Raw genomic sequence first — 25065 nt, 5'->3', positions numbered from 1 at the left:
ATATTCAGGTGATCTGAGCAATGTTTCAAATATATACAAAGATGGAGCTGAGGATTATGAGCACATTTTATGGATTCCTGTGAAGTTGGCATGAAAACTAATAAATCAGATGAGCGGCTTAAAATCTCTGCATTCACTTTGTCAAATCAAAATTAATAAAATGTACATACAGTAACAAACCTAGTTTGGAAAACAGTACTGTATGAATGCTGAATAAAATAAGCAAAAAACTAAATCTCTTCTCTCTGGTCTATTTCTCTATTTAAGGTACACATTTTAACTGAACCTTTATTCTAACTTATTTTATGTAAAATTCCTAAATTTGTAAAGAATAAAAATGATGTATTGTTTTTATTTACATTGGTTTTAAGTTATATCATGCTCCAAAATGACTGAGTTCACAAATGCACCAGGGAAACATGAAAGTTCACATAGTGAAGTTGTTACAGCTTGTATCGTAAGACTGCAAAGGAACTTAGAAAGAAAATAAGGATGATTTATTCTAAAGGTTTTGATCTTCTTAAATTGATTCTTTCTTGGATTGAATTTCTGATTCTTATTCTAAAACAAGCAACCCTATTGTTTAATGGCAGCAAAGGAAACACACATGAATTCAGGTTATGCCTTTCCTAATAAAAACATACTGACACAATTTTATTTTTTTATATTTACTTTAGATACAAAACTACATCCTAGTGTACAACATAAAAGTATTATTTTCTGTATGATGAAATACTACAAGGATTTTAAAAGGTGGATATTATTACAGACAAAACCTCAATCCATTCATAACAATTGTTGAAACTAAGATTGCACAGAATTGTCGATTTTTATTGTAACTTTGTCTAAAGGAACCACTTGTCCAAAAGAAAATCAAATGATAAACAGTTCATACACACACACACACACACACACACATATACACACACACCAGGATATTATTCATTCTTGAACATGAAAGAAGTTATGTTATTCACTTACACACATATGATTATGCTATTGCCATAAGGATATATATATATATATATTCATATATATGGCAATAGCGTAAGTGCATATATATATGTATGTATGTACTCTTTTAGTCAACTAACATGGCATACAAAATAGTGAAGATCAGAAGCAGAAAGTAAAATGGTTCTTGATAGAGACAGAGGAAAAGAAATGTGGCGGATGACTTTTCAATGTCTAGAAAGTTACTGTAATTCAAGTTAACTATGTCTAGACTTCAGTCCACAACATAACATTGTGTAAGTTAAGAAAATAGATCTTGTCTTACTGAACAAACTAGAAGCCCATAGAAAATACAGCCCTTAAAGCAATAAGGAATTTTCTGGAGGTGATAGACACCATTGTGGTTGAGTAAGAAATGTTTCACATAAGGTTCATGCATTAAAAAAATATTCAGTCTTCAGAAGGTGACACTATTGAAGGAAGTCACTGAAAGTGGGTGACGTCTCTCCTCTAGTCCCTCACTCTCTATCTCTACTCCCTGTCCATCATAACGTAAAGCAACATTTTTGGCCACATGCTCTTAACTCCATAAGTACTGCTTAGGATCAAGGAGGGAAGGCCCAGCTCTGGAAATCAGTAAGCTGATTAATTCTTTCCTCTGTAGTATTCTCTTGTGTATTTTTGCCACAGCTACAAAAATTATCTAATATAGATAACAATGTAATATTTGTATTTACAATCTAACTGAAATAAATACATTAAACAACTTCAAATTTTTCATATTAATTATATTTTGCAAATATAAAACTAGGTATGATAACAAGTGTTTATAATATTCCAGTACTCTTTTATTTCTTTGCTAAGAACACAGTACATATTTCACATACGTGTCTTATCGAGTGCTGAAAATTTTGTGACATATAAAATATAAATTGTGACATATCCTATTAATTGAGGTGTGACAAGCTTGAGGAAGTGTTCCCATGTGAAAATGCTGGGAAGTGGCAGAAACAGGATTTTAATACTGGTACACTGAGGGTCAGAAGTCATACTGTCTGTTAAAATATTGTGGATTTTACATTAGAATAACGTACACTACTGAATGGGTTAAATTTCTAAATAGTCACAACTCTTATACAAAAGATTAGTACACATGCCTTCAAATTGCAAATTATTTACTAAGAAATAAAGATTACCATTGTCGTCTTGATCCAGGAAATTGAGTATTTAGGGATTTGGGGAGTCAGAGAAATGGCTCAACTATTCAGAGGCCCCAGACTCAGTTCTTTGCATCACAGACATCCAGGACACCAGTTTCCGGGGACCCAACACCCTCTGCTGACAGCAAGGACTCCATGGGTACCAAGCATGCACACAGTGCACATACAACACACATACAAGAAGACAGATATACACATAAAATAAAAGAATAATAAATACATCTTTTAAATTTTTATAAATTCAGCTATAAAGATCACAGTGAATCTTTCAGTCCTTCCATTATTTGTTCAAGAACCATAACTTAAAATCTGATATAAAGGCATGCTCTTCTAATTAGGCAAAGCTGGCTACAACATCACAGTAATATATTAACTACATGCAGTGGACCATTTGCACAGATTTAAATTAGGTTATTATCAACATTCCAACATTATTTTCCAAAATGGGGATTTCTTATTTCATAAGCCAATTTTGAAGTTTGAGATTCTCTATAATTAGCAGCCCGTGTGACTATTTTATATTATGTAACAATGTCCGTTCATAGTGTCAATGCCATGTACTTCGCAAACACTCTAGTCTCGAAGAACGGTACCCAGAATTCTAGAGAAATGCCCTAGGTAAGATGCAAGAATCTTTTCAGTGATTTAACTATTTTATTTCTTTCTTGTATACATGAGAAGCTATTTAACATCATTTTAACTCTCCACACCAAAAACTTTAGGGAGTATCTTTCTCCAGTTTTGAGGGAATGCTCCATAACTCGAGCATTGCTACTGTGTTATGGAGTTCGACTCCTGGAGGATAGAGCTGCACATCCACAGTATCATTGCTCTTGGTGACAAGGAATTTGGGGACCACTCACTAAAATGCATGAGCCCTCTCCTGCGAGGAAAAGCACTAAGGGACACACACCATGAGAGGGCTCAGGGTATGTGGGAGAATTATTTTCCTTTGACCTCTGAAAAATAAAATAAAATAAAATATAAAGGAAGGGCAGAAAGACTGGACTAAGAAAGGGCTGGGTTGAGTAGTATATATTTTGGTGATGGTGGTGTTTTGAGGTTCTTTTTTGGCAGTCTGCTGCAACAAGTAAACCCTCCTATGATTAAAAATCAGTGATGAGAGTTGAGACTGCAGCTCAGGGATTAATTGCTTGGCTAACATGCAGGAAGTTCTGGGTTTCATTCCCTCATATGCAAAGAAGAAATAAAAAAAGAAAAAATACAGACTGTTAGGATCATGCTCCAGTCTGCCCACTTGTGATGTCACTGCCTACTTGCCATGGGGGTATGACCCTGCCCAGTATACAAAAGGACAGTCCTACCTCTCCCCTGCCTCTCTTACTTCTCTCTCTTTCTCTGCCTCTCTGTCTGTCTCTGTCTCTGTCTCTGTCTCTGTCTCTGTCTCTGTCTCTGTCTCTGTCTCTGTCTCTCTCTCTCTCTCTCTCTCTCTCTCTCTCTCTCTCTCTCTGTCTCTCTGTCTCTCTCTGTCTCTCTCTCTCTCTCTCTGTCTCTCTCTCTGTCTCTCTCTCTCTCTCTCTCTCTCTGTCTCTCTCTCTCTGGGGTACCCCTTTCTCACCCTGTCCTTCTCTCCTGATGTTCATTTAATAAACCTCATATACTCTAATATCTGCTGTCTGGTATCGTATTTTATTATCTTGGTATCTTATTGCCTTATTTCTTATTATCTGTTAAATATAAAACAGGCCAACCGTGAAAAAAGGTAAAAACATCGATGCTAATAAAATAATCGAACAGATATTAAAGTACATCTGTGACAAGTGAAAAAGTAGAGGGGATTAAGAGAATACTAAAATAATCTGATGGGGAGAAGACAGCAAGTATTTGCCTGAGGCAATCTGAAGGAAGCATTGTTCAGAAAGTTGAGACAGAGCGTGTTTGTGAGCCTTGGGGTGTCTGTAAATGCCCTCTTTCTCATGCTGTCTGGGAGTTGTATCTCTGAAAGGCATTAAGCTTTAAGCTTGGAATTTCTATCAATATTTTATAGTGAGGAAAGTACTGCTTAGAAAAATTACAGACTTAAGCAAAATCACATGCAAGTGCTACAGAACTTCCATCAACCAGTTTCAATGCCTCACACTTCCTTCTCTATTTGGTCAAAAATATGTTTCAAGATGTAAATTAATCCAAAATTCTCTTCGGAATTAACAGAAGCAGAATCAGAATGGAGGTGGTAGGCCTGTAACACTGGAAAGGAGAAAAAAAAAAAAAAACAGATAAAGGCACAGTGAATGGAATGTGTCTCCTTAAGAAATGTTTTACTTTGACCTTAAATATGAGAGTTTCTAGTGGTACTTAAATCAAAGCTGTGAAGGCTCTTCACTTCCTGTATGGCTACACTAAGTAGAGTCCACCAACCTTAAGCTGTGGTCATGCCAAGGGGAACCCTTAATCCAATGCAACCTTCCCCCCCCCCCCCGACTTTTCTCCCTCTCTTCTTCCCTCCTTCCTGCCCTGGCCAAGTTCTTGTGACTTTGTGTGACCCTCCAGCTTCCTCAATCCTTCCTCCCACTTCATCAACAGGAACAGCAAGCTTCTTAACACACATGAGCATTCAAAAATGAAGGAAAATGTAAACTTAAACCAAAAATGGGTAAAATACATGTCTTTAAAATGTTCTTAGATAGATGTTAAATTTGTTTCAGGCAAAGGGATTTTTTTCCACCAAATTGTAGAAAATATATACTTAAAACTCTCCGTATGGCTAAAGCTCCATGCCTTTTAATATAGTCTTTCTAAACAAAAATATAGAAAACAGTACCCACAAACATTTAATTTCTATATATTGTGGAAGTAACATTCTAAGAAAAATAATTTACACCTCTTTAAATTTTTTTAGAGAATATAATTTTTTATCGCTTATAGGGAAAAGATTGATAATTTTAATTTGTTCCCATTTCATGTGATTTTGAATTGTCATGTTGTAACACAGTTATGATGCAGAACAAATTGGAGAAATGGTGATGTAGAAACTGTGACTTCAACCTTCAGATGAATTTACAGCTATATGCAATGTGAAACATTTAAAAATACTTCTGGAACCATAGAAGCCAGAATACAGAAAGGCTTTAGGGTAAGATGCAGCTAGAACATCCTAGTCCTGCACCCTAAGCCTGCAGTGTCCTCAGCAATAGGAGCCCACTCAGAAGCCTTGAGAGTAAACCGAGGGCTACACAGGCACTCTGCATTATTTGGGGAGTCACCTGAACTACCCTGTCCAACCGTTTCTCCTGCCTGGCACTGGGTTGGTCTACAGTCCTTGTGTGGAGCAATATAAAATATACATAGTATATTTGCCTAACATATATGTAAAATATTAATATTCCTCAAGGCTTTGTCAAACAACCTTTCTATTAATTATGCTTTATTCCTCCTCCTCCATCTGTGTTGACTTCCCTTGCTCCCCTCCTCCCCACTTGGAGCAACTCCTTGTTTTTCCATTTCCCACTTTACATCACCTGCATCCTGCGATTCACCTCTAAACACGCCCTCAGTTATGGTTCCTTTATACTTCCCTGGTCTCTGTGGTTGCTCAGTATTTTATACTCACATCTGAGGACATGGAGGGCTGAACTACAGAGAACATAAAAAGCATCTGTCTTTCTGCGCCTCAGTTCTCTCACTCAACATACTCTTTTTTAGACCCATCCATTTACCTGCCAATCTCATGATTTTACTTTCTTTACTGCTGAATAAACACACAAGCTGCCAAAGGAAGGTAGCAATTAAGCAGTCCGACGCAGCTTCAGTACCTATGATGCACAGTAACAACCAACATAGCTGAGATGTACAGGAAGGTGCAATAATTGGTGCTCAAATGCCACTGGTATCCAATGACTATCCAGTTAGACGTAAAGCTCACTTAACAGGAGGAAACCATGCCTGGTACTAGAAACCTAACTGTCTTCCCAGGACACGAGAGGGCATAAATCTTGGAAGATATCTATTACCCACACTTTTCTAGACCAGGAAAAACACCTTGCCACATTCTAAATCTTATCCCTCTACCCAGATGAATGTAGCTACCACACCTCATAAAATAAGCATTTTTTTTTTACAGCAGATGGAGTCCATCACCAAAAATCACAACTGGAGAGAATGCAGAGATCAAAAGATTGCATGGATCTCAGCCCCAGTGGATACATCTATGTCACAGTTCCTGCATCTCTAGCTCAGGGAAGAAGAGCACGGAAGATGAAATAAAAAGCTTGTGAGAGAAAGAATACTAGGACGTCTAGGGTTTAATTGTCTGTCCTAGAAATGTCTGGTAAACAAGAATGAAGCAATGGCAGTATCACTGGACATATTAATGTGGAGGGGGAAATGTTGTAGGTCTTTACCCCTAGAAAAAGATCTATAGGCAACTAAGGACTGCTGGGAGAAGGAGAATTAGTCTTTTCCAAGGATAAGTTCCTTTATTGTTTGTTCAATGTAGAGTGCTGTACCCTGAAAATCAGACACAGAGCATACAACTAAAACAGACTCAGCAGATTGAATTTATACATATGTGTGTATTTTTGCATATATATTATACACACACATGTGTATCTAACAAACAATAATAATCAAAGAACAAGAGGCTATCAACTTGTGAGTAGGCACAGGAGGGACTGAAGGGATATTGCCTTAGAAGGGATGGATGGAGGAAAAGGAGAGAGGAAAGTGATGTAACTCTATTTCAATTAAAAACATATTACAAAGAGGTAATATATTTTTGCATATATTTTTCTTTTAAATAGGAATCGTGGCAACTAAAATTGTGCTCATTAAAGAAGATTGAAAATTGCTGCGTGAAAAATGATCATGAAATAAATTACTTCTTGGAAAACTATACAAGTCCATCAGTATTTCTATTCAGAAATGGCTGGTTGCAATATGCTTACATTCAATATTATTTATGTATTACTGTTTCTAAAATATGGCTATAGCTTGCATGGATCTCAATATTTCATATGTTTTGACTGCAGCTAATAAATTATTTTGTAGATGGATATTATGAATTATAATTGTCCTATGGGATGATTGCAGATATTTGCAAGGGCAGAATACCAAATATTCAGTGATTGATCATTTTAATTTGACCTTCATGAATTAAATGCAGCTCTGCCTTTTTTTTTTTTTTTACTTCTACCACTTAAAAATATCACATTCTCCCTGTGAGAAGTGATGCACATTTGATATTTGTCAGCAAATTAGGATGTACCTAATACCCTGTGATCAGCTGAATAATTCACACATACTTTCTCACAGTGTTAACCAGTGTCACACAGGTCTTCCACTGTAGCATCACTTCGCATTTTTAAAAAATATTTCTTTTTAATTGTGTAGTGAGCCTCAACTTATACAATTGAGTTTTCTTGATTTTTATGATAAATAAACTATTAAGTAAAAAATAGTTTCAAGAACTAATTTTACAAGATATACCTGAAATCACATTTAATATTCATTTTAAAGCAACCTGAAATTAAAACATTCCATGTGAAAACTATATATAGCACATAGTAAATGAAGTATACTACTAAACATACCACAACATGATAAAGTGAACATATTCTGAGACCAATAAATAATGTCATTCTACAAAGTTTTGAAATAGCTGTTGGTAATCCCCCTCAGGAACAGTCATAGGGGAGGGGAATAAGGGGAAATTGGGAGGGAGGGAAGAATGGGAGGATACAAGGGATGGGATAACCATTGAGATGTAACAAGAATAAATTAATAAAGGAGGAAAAAAAAAGAAGTTTAAGAAGAGTATCTCAGCCTCCTGGTATGACAAACAGCCCTCAATAAGACAGAGAGGTGCTACTTTAACGCTTCTTGGATGCTTGATTCACTTCTAGGAATTCCAGAAGCCCAGCATCATCCAGAACCTGAGTAAGCTGGCAGGCTGGGAGGCTCTTGGAGGTGGTCCTGGGCCATCCCACAGCAGGGGAAGAGGTTCTGGTGTGCAGCTAGAGCAGAAAGATGCCAGTCACCAGTCATCCCTGCTCCCTTCCTCATTTTCTTTCCAGGCTTCTAGTTACCCAACAAACATCCTTGGAATTTTATACACTGTGTCCATCCTTGGAATTTTATATACTGTGTCCACAGTACAGGTGTCACAGTGGCCACATAACATATAAATCTCACCTCCTAAGACCTGACAGGCAATGGGCTTTGAAAAGAACCAGATGGAAATTTATTAGCATCAATGTTTACAATCACTAATTAGCTACTCACCAAGAAAGTGTCCTGAAATAGGGGGAAAAGAGAAAAGGAGGGAGAGAAAAAACACACACAAGTGCACCATTTCTTTGGGTATCAAAAGGTAGTATATTTTTGTTGTTGTTGTTGTATTATTTATCAAGAAAAACTCCTCTTTCTTGCATGTATACGTGATATGGAAAAGGAACTAAAAGAAAAGAAAATAGAAAGTAACATGAAAGGGAAAAACAAATTACTGGTCTTATCATTTAAAGATTTATATAAATGTAAACTAAACGAGAATAATAAAATAGTGTAGTTTTAGCTTCATGAAAACTGAAACTTAATTTAAGTTAACCATTTAAATATGACATGAATTATAACAGCCTTAATTTATTGTATGAAATTAATAAAGTACTTGTTTTATTTTTCAAGAAACTCATTTTTAAGGCTTAGTTTTAAACGTTCACTCTAGAATATCCTCTGTTATAAATTTTGTAGCAGTGAACACATTCTTAAAAGTAAAATATACAAATCTGAATGTGTATGATTCATTAAAGTTTCTCTCTCTCTCTCTCTCTCTCTCTCTCTCTCTCTCTCTCTCTCTCTCTCTCACACACACACACACACACACACACACACACACACACACACACTTTAAAGAATTTTCTTTTTATGAGCCTGTTTTTCTGGATCTCACCTATCACCAGTGGCTCAAAACTTCAAATCAAAACACAGCGTAGCAGAAAGCATTGCTAGAGCAATAAAGGCACTCTCTCCACCCGTGGTACAGATCCCTGGGGCTCCGCAGAACCTGCTTCTGGACAGTGCACATCTTAGAGAAGTTAAAACCACAAGGGACAGAGGATCATGGAAAAGCAGCCAACCAGGATTGAAGGAAGCATCTGAAACTTGAGTTCCCCTTGGAAACACTGAGGTGCTGAACAGGAAGTGGAGCTGCTAACATAAACTTATCAGCTTTAGGAATTTAAACAAGTGGTGAAGCAGAATTCTGGGAGGCCTGTTGAGAAGCTCAAGAGGGACGTGTTTAACACACAGGGAAGGAAAGAGGCCTTGGGAGTGGAGAAAGCACTCACTCACTGCTTTCCTTTACACACCGTCCCCTCCTCTTACAAATCTAGGGGTTTTACTTGTCTTTTGGAACCCACGACAAACATAAATGTCTCTATCTGGCCTGTCTTGGTCCCTGGCCTGAAGTAATTGATCATCCCCTTCAGCATCCTGAGAGTACTTCAAACATGCCTTCCTGATAGCCCCAATTATCCTGATTTATGGATGTTATGCCTCCGCATCTCTTTCAAAGACATGAGCTCATCAGTGATAGAGAGACCCAATCATATGTCCATACATCCCCAAAGGCAAATAGTATGCAGCCCAGAGTTCAGCCAGGGATATGAGCCGTAAATACAGGGGCTTAGAGTACTGCACATTAATGCTAGATCAATAGCATATTTGCAACTGTAAAATGGGGGCAGGTGTGATAGAGTAAAAGATAAAACAGCACTTTATCATCATTTTTGATTCATCTTCCTAATCTACATGAATTAATAAAACATAACAAATAATGGGAAATATACAAGGGTATGCATAGGTAAAAATTGCTGAACGTATCAGGGGTCCAAAAAATGCTTTGAATCTCAACCCCTAAGATCTGTCTATGAGTGAAGTTTTGATTGGAAGGAATCACTCAGGAAAATATTGATGTTTTAAAATAGGCCTTAACATTTAATTAACCTAGGAAAACAGAGTTATCAAGTCTTGCTCACATCTGCATTTTACCAACTACAATTTCTCTCAGAACTTATTCACAATGCCATGAGCACAGTGCATGTTTGTCCATTAGCAAGGACTCTGGTGTGATTTAAACTTCAGAAGGCATTCATACTACATTATGTGGCATATAATGTCAGTATTAAGTGCATTATGTTGATTTTTAATATTTTAAAACTCGGTATGTTGTGTGTAATGTATCTTCTGTTTATTAACAACTTTTTTATTAAAAAGTAAAGTTTCCTGTACAAATTAATCAACAACACACACACACACACACACAATTTATAAGAAGGTTGCATGCTATACAAATAGAGAGAAAATCCCAAATTTCTTCTGAGATAAAAATTGTTGTCTTGATACAGTAAAAGGATGAATTTGGGAGTCACTCCTATTGCACATCATCCAGAAATATTTGGTATTATTCCAGTGTTTAGAATGAACCAAAAGCAAATCTGAATACAAATTAAAAATTGTGTTTCTATGATGGTAAAAGAACGAAACTACATAGCTCTTGGAATGCTGAAGGTCTTACGTTAATCTCTTTTTATCATATTCCGTGAGATATATAGTATCTTCAGAAAATTTTAAAGTACAAGAGACAGATGATACTGTTTCCAAAACCTACTTACAATAATGTTTGCAAAGAATTTCATTTGAATAAATTTACACCAGTTCTCCTACCTGCAATAATAAAATTTAACTCATTTCACAGCTGCATTCCATACAGCAGTCCATGCTGAATGTATCAGCTTAGATGCCGTCAGACATCTACAACGGTGCTGTAAGGGTCTTGTTTTGTCTCATTCTGGGAAGAAAGAAAAAGAAAACTGCAGCTGGAACGCACATCTCCCAGTGTGGGGGGTGCTGCGGAAGTCAGCATTTCTATAGTTGATAAATGCCCACCCGTTCGATAAATTATATCAGTTTACACACTTAGAAGATTCCCTGAAAGTAAAGGTAGAGTGTACAGAACACAGGCAGATGGCCAGATGAGAGAAGCTAAGGAGAAGGAGAAAGAAGATCTCAGCAAAGAGGAAAGTTTAAGGAGAGGGTGAAAGAAACCTGAGATGACATGGAAGAGATTCCAGGATGAGGGAGAACAAGGAGGAGGAGCTATATGTGCGGGATCTGGGGAGACACATCGAGGAAGTGTACAATTAAAACTTGCTCAGTCCATAGAACGTTACTTCTATATACATCATTTCAGGGCTGAGCCTTCTTGTGTGTATCATAAAATACAGCAATGGATACTTCAGTAGTAAAAGTGTGGTTTATGTCACATCCAGGTAATGTATGAGCTCAGCCACACATATCTACTCTATCTTCAAAGGAGAGGGAAGTTATATTCTGTTTTAGGGGAAAATTATACAGTTTTTCATTAATATAAAAAATGTGAGGGAAAAGGTAACTTGAAAATATCTCTTCTGTAATTAAGGATCTTTAAGGTTCACAAAGTACACAAAACTTAAAATGCTCAGGACATAAAAACTCAAGTAAATGAATGAAACTTCTAGGTCTCAGAAAGCTCCTAAAGCTTATCCAGAGTCACAAAGTTATTTCCTCCAATAATTGGTTATTATTAATAACAACTGACGGGTAGAGAGGCTTTGTCTTGCCCAGCTGCACGAGTAAGGAAAATAAATGGATAAATAAAATGTGATTGGTTTATAAAGTGAATAGCAGGCAGTAATATAAAGAAGTGATATATTGATATGCATCACAAGATAAATAACCTCTGAACTCAGAAAACATGAGCCAATTCATACAAAGTGTCAAAAATTAAATAAATATGTAGCAAAAGAAGGGAGCCTTGTACTTGTGTAGATTATGAGATAATGATTGGAGAAGACAAATATTCTTTGGAAGAGTCATGAGAATTATTTAGAAGTATGGTAGCTATGCATGTATCATCCAGTGACTATGCTAAAAGGCAGTAAATTGTCTTTTTAAATACTAATTATTGAGTGGTAAAAGTTATGTCCAATATATCTATTAAAAATGTTACTGCAGTAAAAATTCCAACTACTTATTATATGGTTAAAAAGGAAATATATCTTGTATAAATTAACAAGGCAAATAGTTTAATTTCTCCTCATGTTGTCATGTTTTTTTTTCATAGAAGAGTCTCACTAACTTAGCTTTTAGATGATGCTATCTAAACGGAAAAATTAACGCAAGAGAAAGGGTCTTAAAAACTTTTGTTATCACCAGGAAAGCATGGCTCTGCAGTGCTTGATCTGCCAAGGTTGAGAAGCCACCTTGTCTAATGTGACATTAATTTTGTTTGTGGAACTTTCATGGCTGAAGCCCCTCAAAGCAAGCTCTCTTATAATACAAGCCAAGGAACTGAGGAAGCTCCATTAAATTTTGCAGTAAGACAAGCAGAAAAATGTATCTGTGCTGCCGTCAAGGCTTTCTTTATGAATTATTTGATTCCATAAATCCAAATCTGCTTGATGACTCTCCCCTTAGATGTATTCAGTTACTACTGCAGACTGTCAAAACCTGTTTTATAGAGCAGTTAAACCTGGAGATCTTATGGCACTTCTCTAATTATCTACACCAGCTCCAAAGCCAAGGAAGGAAGGAAGGAAGGAAGGAAGGAAGGAAGGAAGGAAGGAAGGAAAGAAGGAAGGAAAGGTGACTACAGACCAATATCTTTAGTGAACTGAAATCTCCACAAAATATTTGCAAATTGCATATAGACATATATCAAAAAGATTATCCATCATGACCAATTGGCTTTATCCAAAGGTGTTTCAACAAACGCTAGTCAATAAATGTAAAAAGAAAGAAAGAAAGAAACTACACACACAAATGGCCTCAAAGACAAAGATCACTTGATCTAGCTGCGGAAAGACTTTTGACAAACTCTAATATGTGTTAATGATAGAGGTCCTAAAGAGTGAGAGGATTATAACAAACACACTTCAATACAATAAAAGCTATATATGAGAAACCTACCTAAACGTCCTCCTAAATGTAGAAAGGCTTGAAGCAATTCCACAAATCAGAAACAAGACAGTCCATTATTGCCACTCCTTTTTAATACAGTGCCTGAAGCACTAGCTGCAACAATCAGACAAGAAAAGAAAATTAAAGAAACACAAAGAGGAAAAGGAAACGTCAAACTATTCCTATTTTCAGGTTATATATTATTATAAATAAAGGATCTAAAAATCTGTCAAAAACTTGTAGAAATGATATATAGCAGGATACAAAATCATTTATAAAAATTTTTTAAATTTTTGTACAACAACAACATTCCAAATAAAAAGAAATCACAGACACAACCCCATATGCAATGGTCTCAATGAAAATAAAATATTTAGTTTAAAATCTAACAATGAAAAAATGGTTATAATTAAAACATTGACGAAAGATATGGAGAACGGTACTAGAAAATGGATCTATCTATGCAATATATTGCCTTGTACAAAAATTAACTCTAAGTTGGTCAAAGATTTAAATGTGATACCTGAAACATTAAAACTGCTGGAAAAAAAAAGAAAAGAAAAGCAATAACCTACAGAACATAAGTATAGAAAAGTACTTCCAGCAGGGTGGAAGCACCTTTAATCCCAACACTTGGAAGGCAGAGGCAGGCACATCTCTGTGAGTTCAAAGCCAGCCTTGTCTACAAGTGAGTTCCAAGTCTACATAAAAAAAACCCTATCTTTAAAAAAAATTTTTTTAAAGAACAAGAAGAAGATAGAAAAAGAAAGAAAGAAAAGTACTTCTTGGTAGGATTCCATTTGCCCAGGAATTTAGACCAAAAGTGGGATTTAATAAAACTAAAAAGCTTCTGCACAGATAAACAACCAATTGAGAATCACAGAAGCCCACAGAATGTGAAAGAACCTTTGCCAGCTGTCCATGGCAAGACCTATGTGTAGAAACAAAGAGTCAAACAAACAACTCATTTAAAAAAAAAATTGTGCTACAAATCTAAACAAAGAATTCTCAGTCGTAAAAATAAAAACAGTTGTGGAAGAACGAGAAGAAAGATCACAAGAGTCAGAGAGAGGAGCAGGAACATTGCTGTGACACTGCAGCTCCTAGAACGGCCAGAACACACTCTCCCAATGTCTCATCAACATGATAAAACAACTGCACCAGAGCACATGCTAACGTGAAGAGTTAGAGTGTTTTGCTGCCTCAACCCTCGACAAGAACTGAAGGCAACTAAACTGAAAGCAGGAGAAATAGTTTTCTTCAAAGAAGGATCCTCTAGTTAGTTCATCAAGACCAAGAGATTAGTCCTGAAACTATATACATACAAATAAGTGTATATGGTTGTACTTAAATATTGAGGAAAAATTGTATGTAACAGCAAATTAACAGAAACCATGAATTTAATAGGGGTATGAGGGAAGATTGGTAAGAGGAAAAGGAAGGGGAAGTTATGTTAATTGTATTTTAATTTCAAATAACTAAGAGTTATTATTTTAAACGTATGTGTAACTAGCATTACTAAAGGCAGTGTTTATTTGTCTTCAGAATTTGGAAGAAATGGGAAGTTCATTTAGAATAACAATCATGAAAATTTTAAACTTGGCTTAAAATTTACAAGTATATCTTTCCCTCTGGCAATATTTTATACATTCATACTTGTTTACATAAACCAACGGACAAAAAGCCAAGGCCCAAATCCTTAGATTCAGAGCTAATTCTGTATAGTCTGCCTATTTCTCACCCTCCAAACACACACCAACATAGCTCCCTACAATTAAAACACTCATGTCTATTTATTAATTTATTTGCATATTTATTTATTTGTTACTGAGAGAGTATGTATGCCACAACTCACATGTGGTAGACAAATGACATTTGTACAAGCTGTTTTTCTCCTTTTTACCTTATGTAGGCCAGAGATCAAACCCAGCAGAATGTATGTATATGTGTGTGTGTCTCTTTCCCTCTATCTCTCTCTGTGTCTCTGTCTGTCTCTCTCCTATCTCTGTTTCTCTGTCTGTCTGTCTGTCTGTCTGTCTGTCTGTTTCTCTCTCTCTCTCTCTCTCTCTCTCTCTCTCTCTCTCTCTCTCTCTCTCTCTCTCTCTCTCTGAGCACCCCTCCGACACAGCTTCCTAAGGACTTGTATTACAGGCATCCTTTACCTCCATTCTTTTTTTGTTTTATCAGTGCTCCTTCTCTGCATATAATTCTATCCCCTTTCAGCGTATGTCTTGTTGGTAAACTTTATCTTTCAAGTCTGTGCTGTAGGAACATATTCCTTGCATGTCTCCCCCTGCAAGACAGTCACTGTCTCCTATACTGTGTGCCTGCACCTGTGCTCTACAGCTCTTGGAACTTAATCGGGGAGCTCCAAGAGAGGCTGAATCACATCTTCCTCAAGGCTGCCCTCTTGTACCTGGAAGAGAGTTTGACATAAAATAGACACTAAATCAGCACTAGTTTCTCTTAATTGAACCTGATCTATACAAATGGAAGAAAAGGAGCCTACCCAGATCTGTGACAGGAGTCTTCTAATGTTATAGAATGAGTTGTCTGTGCCTTAACTATCCCCTCTAGAAAGCAAGACTGCGTGTGTTGTCTACACTGTTCCACCTGGGCTTCTTACCAGTAATGTCTTCATGATGCTGTCATCAATGCTAACTAATTGTGACATAAACAAATTGGAATTTGTTGATATGATTGCAGATGGATACCATTAAAAGTTCTTTTTAGAAATATGTGCAGGCGCTGAAGTTTATGGGCATGGCTGAGACAGTGTGATGGAAAACACAGGAAGGTGGTCAGACAAAAGTTATCTTAAAATAGAACTCTCAGGTTGGTGGGAGGTGGTTTACAGACTTCTATAATAAGCGCTTTTATAGAGTTTGTACTTGAGCTGAAAAATTAGCACAAAGCACACTAAAATAAAATCAAAATCAAATTGTATATAATTAATATTTTAGCAAAAATTATGAATAATTGAATAACATTTTTAAGCCAGTACTATCAATACTATTTATAAAACCCATTTCAGAAGCAGTAATTTCCTAACAGGAGATAAATAATGAAGTTCTGCATGATGACTTGGCTATAAATGTTGGTGTTTATACAAACATGTCTGTATTTATACATGTAGGTACATAAACAAATACATGTGCATTAGTCTTCTTGCTATGGTACATTAGATTATTATTATAATTCTACCATAAGTATAAAATGCTCTGTGCAGTTTAAAATATATATAGGTAAATGTCTTTTAATTAGCATGAAACAGTTGCACAGTTAGCTCCCTTCCATGTAATGACAAAGTATTTTTACTTGGAAGATACTGAACCACCTAGATTGAGGTATGTATGTTGTCTAATTATATATGTGACCTAAATGTATGCACATATACACATTGCACTTTGGGAAATGAAGCATTCACTTCCTCTTCACACTTCACAGAGTTAAAACAACTTGCCAAGAATATTCTCAGGTGTTTCTGCATTAGATCATTTTGAAACTGCACAGTCCCACTTAAAGAGTCACATCTCTAGAATTTCTAGCACCACAAGGATGTGCAATCTCAAGGAAAAACACCAAGACAGGATATCTCTTAGCTTTAAAAGCATGCTTTGCATAATCTTGCTAAAAGCTATTATACTATTGGCCCAGCAACAGGCAGGGGGAAAAATCAGACATGGAAAGCCTTGGAGGAGCACATAGATCCATACAGGAAGACCCAAAGTGAAGAAGAAAAAAAATGCTGGGTACTGACTGTTTCTCAGGGAGGAAGCATTATCATTTCATGCTGGGATTACTGCCAGGCAGCAGATAACTATGTTATGAGTAATTGCCAAGCACTGTCTAAGGCCTGTACAAGTTTATCTTATTATCTTTAAAATACATGGAGAGGCAAACAATAATGCATAACTAAAATGTGGCTAAAGAACAAGATACAAAAAGAGATTAGAAGTCATAGATCTAAAATTTTGAGCAATTCATGCATACCTGGGCCAAAATTCTCTTCCTAAAAATCTCATTCATTAAATATAAATGCATGTAAGTGCATAATAGTGAGTAATTAGTGTTGTCTTCATTCTAACTGTGGATTCAATTCTTCATCACTCATGTCTTCTCCCTCTCAGGGACAGAATCTGAGATAGTGGGTTGGTGATATTTATTATTACACTCTCTGATACTGTTAAGTGGAATAAAAATAACCTTTAAACCATGCAACCCAATCTAAGCATTGCCATCCTAAATGTACCATATCTCTGTCTAATCTCAGAAGCTAAGCAAGGTCTGGTCTCCTTGTTGCTTGGATAGGAACGAATACTAGGTATTGTAGACTCACCAGATGTGGTGGTGGACATTATTAATCCCAGCATTCTGGAGGCAGAGGCTGGTGGATCTCTGTGAATTCAAGGCCACCCTGTCTACATAGTGAATTCCAAGGACAGCTAGGCCTACATAAAGAGACTTATTCTCAAAAAAATGATGTAACTCTAAGAGCCACTACTGATATTATGATGCCACTCTTTAACACATGCTAAAACATACCTGCAAGCACATTCATGTACAAGACTCAATACCCTGTTGTTGATAATGATACCCTAATCCAAGGAAGAACATGTATAGCACAGGGCCTGCATAAATTAAATTATTACATCTATATAATCCATGCAGATGTCCATGATGCATCCATCAAGGTCATGAAACAGCTTTAAATTGTCTACTTTGATAGCAGACCATGTTTCCCATCTATGTATACAAAATATCCACTCAACAGCCATTGTTCAACTGACTCCTTTTTGTGAGTCCTTGGCCCAACATGTCAATGGAGAGGTCAAAACATCTCTCTGCCTTAATATGAGATTCCCTGACCACCACACCACAGTATCAGCACAATGGGATGCCAGTATTCCCAGAGTTTCAAAAGGATATTATAAGTTCACATTTTCCCAGCTCATGGCTTCTTCTATGAGAGAAAGAAAAGCGATATACAACATTCTTAGTCATTGTTCTATTGCTGTGCAGAGACGCCATGACCAAGGCAACTCAGAAAAGGAAACATTTAATTTAGAGCAAGATAATAGAGTCTGTGACCATCAGGGGTAGTCCATTATCATCAGGATGGGCAACATGGTGGCAGGCAGGAAAATATGACAGTGGAGAAGTAGATGAGAGTTTTATGTCCTGGTCACTGGCAAGCAGCAAGCAGAGAGAGACAAAACTAGAGAGACAGAGGAAGAGGGAGAGTGAAAAGGAGAGATCAAGGGAGAGGACAGAGGAGGAGTTGTTGTTGTGGACTTTTGAATCCTCAAAGCCCACTCCCAGTGACACACAACTTCTCCAACAAGGACATACCTTGCAATCCTCCCAGTTTATCAACAGGGACTAAGCATACAAATATATGAGTCTATGGGGAGGCCCGGGGTGGGGGTAGATTGGGGGAACAGCACTCTTTCAAACCACCACAACAACTCTATGACTTTTTAAATAGGCCAGAGGCTGTTGGATACAAAGCTTCAGGTGGCACTGGAGGTGGAACAAGAAAATGGTAGAACCTACGTGCTGCATAATTTTAGCTTTCTGACACCAGAAAACTCCATGTATGGAAATAGTAATATCACTTGTTCTTAGAGATTCGGGGGCAGCAAATGAGGAATAAATAGGCTGAGCACAGTAAATTTTATGTCATTGAAATTTTCTTATAAAATGCCACCGTGGTGTTATGTTATGTGTATGTCAAAATCCATACTGTACAGCACAAAGAGTGAGTGTTAATGGAAATCATGGACATTAGTTAAGGACGATGTGTCAGTGACAGATTGTCACAAACATAGAACACTGGCACAAGGTCTTAATAATCAGGGAGAGAAGGTGACATAATGGAAATAGTAATTTGTACTTAATTTCCCATATACCTAAAAGAAGAAAGGAGAGATGTGGTACAGTGTAAAGTGTGGGGATTTGAAATGTTTATTCAAATCATTGCCGACCAAGTAAAGCAAATGAGCCCATAAGGCTAGTGCAGTACTACACAGAAAGTGTTTCAAGAACGTGGATCTGACCCTCTTGGCTGTCATGATAACTATTGGCTATCAATTCCCAGCCCTATTGGCATTGATTGCTGCTGCAGAGGGAGAATCATTCTTTCAGAGGGTCGCCATTTGCTTGCCTGTGCTCTGGTGGATAACCACAAACCCATGCACTTATGGGCAACATTAGTTGAACTTATTGGATAGCAATGAGAATTAAAAAAAAATAAAGATAAAGAAAGGAATGAGAAGAGGAGGGAGAAAGACGAAGAGGAAAACATCAGAGGATGTGTCTGGGCGTCTGAGGAGAGTTGAAGAAGGAGAGTACAGGATGGACAGTATCATTTTTGATTGTACGCATACATGCACCTCTGAGAGAACACTTTCTAAGTAAAAGGAATTTCCGTCTCTTGGTTAGTCCTCCAGAACCATTACAAAATGAAGTACAAAAGTTCTCCCTCACAATTAACCTTGGTCTTCTTATTGAGAATATTCTTATGATTTCCATTTAGTGGTAATTTAATAAAATAGTTGGACCTATAAACAAATCACTTCATTTTCTAGATTTGTATTTGTTTCTCCTTTAATTGAAATCATCAGATAAATGGATGAGACCAGTAGAATCCTTGCACATTATATCTGCCATTTGAAATGAACAAAGAATTAAGAATGGGGAGAGAACCTTATTTAGTTGGCCCCAGTTGGGTGATTTCTGTTTAGTACCTGTTAAAAATTAACATATACTGTCCAACTTCAGAACTTCTATTCTCATTTTTAGTACAAAAAGTTACAGTATTTAAATAGCCAGAATAATCAGGTAGACTCTAGTTTAAAAGACTTTGTTATGATCTTTGACCATGTGCTTTTCAATCTACAATGCTAGATTCCTTATAATTTGTTGTGGCATTTAAACTTTACAGTGTAAGATAAACATTGCACTTACAGGATAAAGGGGTGTGTGTCTTAGAGGAATTTAATATGCACTGTCAGGCTTGGTTGAGGTTAAAAATGTGTTGTTTATTTTCATAGACTAGCAGCAATGTATTATTGTCGCTATTGAACTTCAGATGTGAATCAAGCACTTTTCTAGTATCTTATACACTTATATTTAATCTTAGAAAACATATGCTATTGAACCATAGTGGAGATAAAAGTAAAACACTCAGGGACATGAAATACTTCTATAAGTAACAGATAGAATATTTTCAACCCACTCTGGGCAGGACTGAGTATCGTTGGTGCTCTTCCTCCTGCCTCTCCTCTTCACCTTTTCTCCAGCTTCTGAGTAAACTAAGTCATGGTCCAAACAGAGGCAACTTTCCAGCATAATTGAAGTCCAAGAAACTTCTCGTACTTTTTCACTATGATTTAATAAAGCACAGCTACCAAATAAGTACTTAATGAAATTTTCCTTATAACTTTTCTGACAATGCTTTCTCAACATTTTTAATAGGTTCTGTCATGCCCTTTTACTAAAAACAGTATGTTGTGAAATATCCTTATTTTACCTTTCAATATTTACTTTCATTAGCAAACTACTCATAACTTGAAAATCATAATTGAGTTCCACGCATCATCATCATCATCATCTTCTTCTTCTTCTTCTTCATCTATTCCCCCCCCTCTCTCTTTCCTTCCCTCCCTTCCCTCCCTCCCTCCTGCCCCTCTCAGATTTTTTAAGACAGGGTTTCTCTTTGTCACCCAGAATGACCTCAGAATTCCTCTTGCCTCTGCCTACTTAGTGCTGGGGTTAAAGGTAAGCCTCACCATTACTCATAATTCTCTCTTCTAATCACCCATTAGATTTTTTTTGTGTGTGTTACCTTTATTCATTTGATCATTGTACCTCAAGTTCAATGTATCAGAATTAAACTGATGTTCTTTCCACTCTTAAGGAACCTGGTGAATCTCCCTTGTCACCTGCTATCTCAGTTCTTGGCTGCTGGAATGATGGGTACTTTGATAACTTCTTTGGGAATGATGCTAAATCTGGTCTTACACTTCTGCAAAGCAACATAGATCCTTTCTCCATGCTTTCCTATAACTTCTATGGTACTGGTACTGTTTTCCCTTTTTTATTGGCCCCACAGCCTTTAGATTCACCTCTCTCCTTCTTCAACCTACAGTACATCATCTTCTTATGACTTTCAAAGGCTCCTGCCAGCTTGTAGGTTAAGCTACAATAGCTTTCCTATAGTTGTAAGATTTTCTTAAAATCCCAATTGACTTCATTGATATTAAATATTTTTCTATTGAGTATTTGGGCTTCAGCCACACTGTTACTGGTACCTTCAAGATCTAGGAATGTTGCTGTATGTCTTCATCTTTATAGTCTCTCTTTCTTCTGTGTTTCACTTTCCTCTTGGCAAAAAGCCAAGATCAAAAGCAAATAACAACTTATTATTGAGCCATATGCTCAACTGTTTTATCAGTTACGTAACCTCTGCTACATGTTCATGAGTATGGTATGCCACGTATAGATTCAACCTCTACTAATGTGACAGCCAACTGTAAGTCATTAGTAGCTTTTTGTTGTAGTTGGCCTAAAACTATCATTTAAAACATAAGATTTATTATCAATCATATGTCATAAAATCTGATATATTCTGTATATAAAATTCATAAATATTTGACTGCATCAATATATTGTATTTAATAATGTGTACATTTGCATGTACATTCATGTAAATGAAATCCTTAGTGGCTGAGTAGATCTTTAGATATTATCTTCTCTAATAGTTTAATCAGGCATTGTGTGAGTTTACCACAGTGGACAAACAGCGTGTTATTGACAGTAAAAGTTCTTGTCCCAGATCCTTGTCTGGTGGAACTTCCAGTTTAATGATGTCATTTTTCATGATATTTCCTGTACACTGTAGAAAGAGCAAGGTCCCCTCAGTGGAACAGATGCCCTCGCTTTTCTTGTCTCCTCTCCCAGTTCCCTTCCTTCTCTCTCTCTCTCTCTCTCTCTCTCTCTCTCTCTCTCTCTCTCTCTCTCTCTCTCTCCCCCCCCTCTCTCTCTCTGTGTGTGTGTGTGTATCTGTCTGTCTGTCTGTCTATCTCTGTCTCTCTGTTTCTCATATAAATCAAATGTACTTGCTTGCTACTCATTAAGTGATAAACCATCACCTTTGCATTTTTAGTTACAATCTATCCTGTTACTTAACATATGTCCTAGTTCCTCTGAAAACTATTCTCAGCTCCTTTTAGATCCTAGTAACATCTTTCTTCCTCTCAGTGGATAAAAAGTAAATCAAGAAATTATTGTTTTGCTCAGCAGGTTAGAGACTCCATTGTTTTCCACCAAACAGGGAACCCCTATGACAAACACAGCCCCACCATCCTTAACACACCAACTTCTGGTTGCACAAAGCAGGACAGTGTATGAGCTAAGTTTCTCGTAGCCCATTGGTTTCATCACGCCATGTGTGGACAGCCAACAGCACGTGCTATCACACATCACATCCTAGGCAGCTGGGAAAGTTGCGTTCAAAACTCAAGGGAACTATTCTCAGAGCAGGCTAGAGCTGAATGCCTGTCGCTGGAATCAAGGTTTCCATCCCCTTGATCCTGAGTGCTTCTTTCTATTTTAAGCTGTTAATTGACTTGTGTTCCCGCAGTGACATTAACGTAGACATATATTGGCACCTGAGAGGCAGCACAGTGAATGCTGTCTGTGCCCATCCATCTGAAATACCACTTGGCTCATGTACTTTTGATAGTACAAATTTCAACCAGCCCAGCACGGTTTTGCCCAATGCTTAGCTGAGAAGAGCTTTCAAAGCTCCCAAATACTACCAATGACCATACGTTTAGAAAAGAAAATTTCAATTCTTTGTCTCCAATCAAAGGAATTAATTTGATTTTATCCGCATTCACCAATCTTCGAAGTGTTACTAAGTTAGTGAGAATGACTTTGAGTTGACTAATCTGTGCCTTTAATTTGTGCATGTACCAGTGTACATACAGGTCCATGTCAGGCAATTTTCCAAGGAAAAGTATGTTTTTTTTCACCTTCAAGTGATATTTGATCGAGTCCTTCTCTATGTTGCTTGGATGCACTGATATTCTTTAAACCTTCAGCCATTAGTGCGATTTTGGTGTAAAGGGATCTGCCTCCTCGGCAGAGGAGTGGGAGGACTGAAGCTCAGGACTGTCATCTAGGCTTTTCCTTTCTATATCCCTATCTTAATATTTAGGCATCTCATGACACTAAGTCATGGTCAGCTCTAAGCGATGAGAATCCCTCCTCCACTGTCTTCCTGTGAGTGTATGAAGTCTCCTGCTGGCTCAGGAATTCCATCTCCCATAGCGGATCAAGAGCATCCAGCCACCCAGCAGAGAGGAGAGCTTGGAGCCCTCAGGTTCTGTTGTTTTCCTGCCTGTTCCTTTCTCTACAGAGCTTTTTGCAGTGAGTTTCTGCGTTCCTTGTTTGGTCGAAAAACAAAGCGAAAAGACTTCTTTCCCGGAAGGAAAAGTTTCAAAACCCACATGTTAATCATTCCACAAAGTAAAAATCACTTTGACTCACTCATTACAAATCGTGCTGTCCGGTCTTCCCTAAGGGTTCCCTAAGCATTCTCAAGAGCCTCCTCTGTCTCTTACTGTTAGATCTGTCCTGACAGGGCTTGTCCCTGAGTGTCCCACACACCACAAAGCTACACTTAACAAATTCGACTCTGTCCCCATATATATATATATAAAACAGCAGTACGCATAGTGTTTGCCAAAACACTGCAGAAGTACGGGCAAAACTGTTTACTTGTTCTTTGTTAGAATGTCATTTTAGAAAGTCTAAAATTGGAAGCCCAGATATTAAAATCACTTCACTTTGTAATGAAAGTAAAGAGTTGCTCTCATTTACTGCCAAGCTACGAGAGAGAAACAATCACCCTAGTGACTCACTGTTGCCTCTTAGTTATGTTATTCTTTCCTAATGGCATAGGACGTGACCTAATTCGCTTGCAGGAATCATACTTTTGACCTGAGGCTCTCGGCATAACCAGGACCAGCTGGAAACACAGGGGCCCCTTCAGGAACCTCTAGCTACGGATCATGGCCCCAGATTTGGAGATGGAGGAAAAGACAACTCTGTCCCACTCACCGGTCTTCCACAGATAGAGGCTGGGCACCTCAGAGTCTCCCTGCGCCGCAGCCTGGAGAGCACCAGAGCTCAGGAGGAGTAGCTGGAGCAGTGACAGTCGCAGCAGCTGCTGGACGCCCCAGCTCAGGGACGCCAAGCGCCCGGCTTGCAGCCCCATGCTATCTGCCGCCGCTCCAGCCTCCGGAGTCCACACACTCTTGAAGGGGACGGTTCTTCCTTCTCCAACAGCAGAGAACGCAAAGCTCTCGCTGCTGCTATTGTTCGCTCCAGATGAACAGCAGCCAAAGAGCAACTAACACTAGGGAACAATAGCGTCCGCCGCGGCTGTGGACGCCACGGCAGCCGCCTCTGGCGGGGATGCTGGCGGGGATGCTGCCGCCGCTGCCATGGCGCGCAGACTGGCAGGTCCTAGCGGCGAGGGACACAGCCGGCCGCAGGGGGCCCCAGCTGACAGAGCCGGCCCAGAGCTCTGAGAAGAGCAGCCCCCGTCACCAGCTGTAGGGAAGGGAGGGAGGAGAGAGCCAAGAGGAGCCAAGGGGACCCGAGGGGACCGCAGGCGGGGGACAGCGAGGGCACAGGGCCAGCACCCAGACCCCACTCGCCCGCCCTGAGAACTCCCCAGCACATGGTGCGCTGAAATATGTTCGCAAGGCTATACCAATAAAAGGCATCATCACGGGGCAGGCTTCAGGATGACGAATAACTGACATTGAAATTCATCGTCACCCAAGGAGTCAAACGCTGATCTAGTGGTGTGTTATTCTCCCTGCATATTTACACAAAGCATCAGCGTTGGTCATTTATTCTG

The 25065-nt window shown here is 38.0% G+C and overlaps 1 protein-coding gene across 1 annotated transcript in view; it reads right to left on the bottom strand.

The window, feature by feature from the left end:
* Positions 1–24862, bottom strand: part of THSD7A (thrombospondin type 1 domain containing 7A) — a 363069-nt gene extending 338207 nt beyond the window's left edge. Inside the window, exon 1 of the mRNA XM_084784371.1 lies at positions 24258–24862. Coding sequence (XP_084640497.1) covers positions 24258–24414 — 157 coding nt within the window. The 5' untranslated portion in view covers positions 24415–24862. The remainder of the gene's footprint in view (positions 1–24257) is intronic.
* Between the last annotated feature and the right edge of the window lie 203 nt (positions 24863–25065).

Source organism: Acomys minous (assembly GCF_964271855.1).
Source record: "Acomys minous genome assembly, chromosome: 6".
Lineage (NCBI taxonomy): Eukaryota > Metazoa > Chordata > Mammalia > Rodentia > Muridae > Acomys > Acomys minous.
This window is presented reverse-complemented; position numbering and strand designations above follow the sequence as displayed.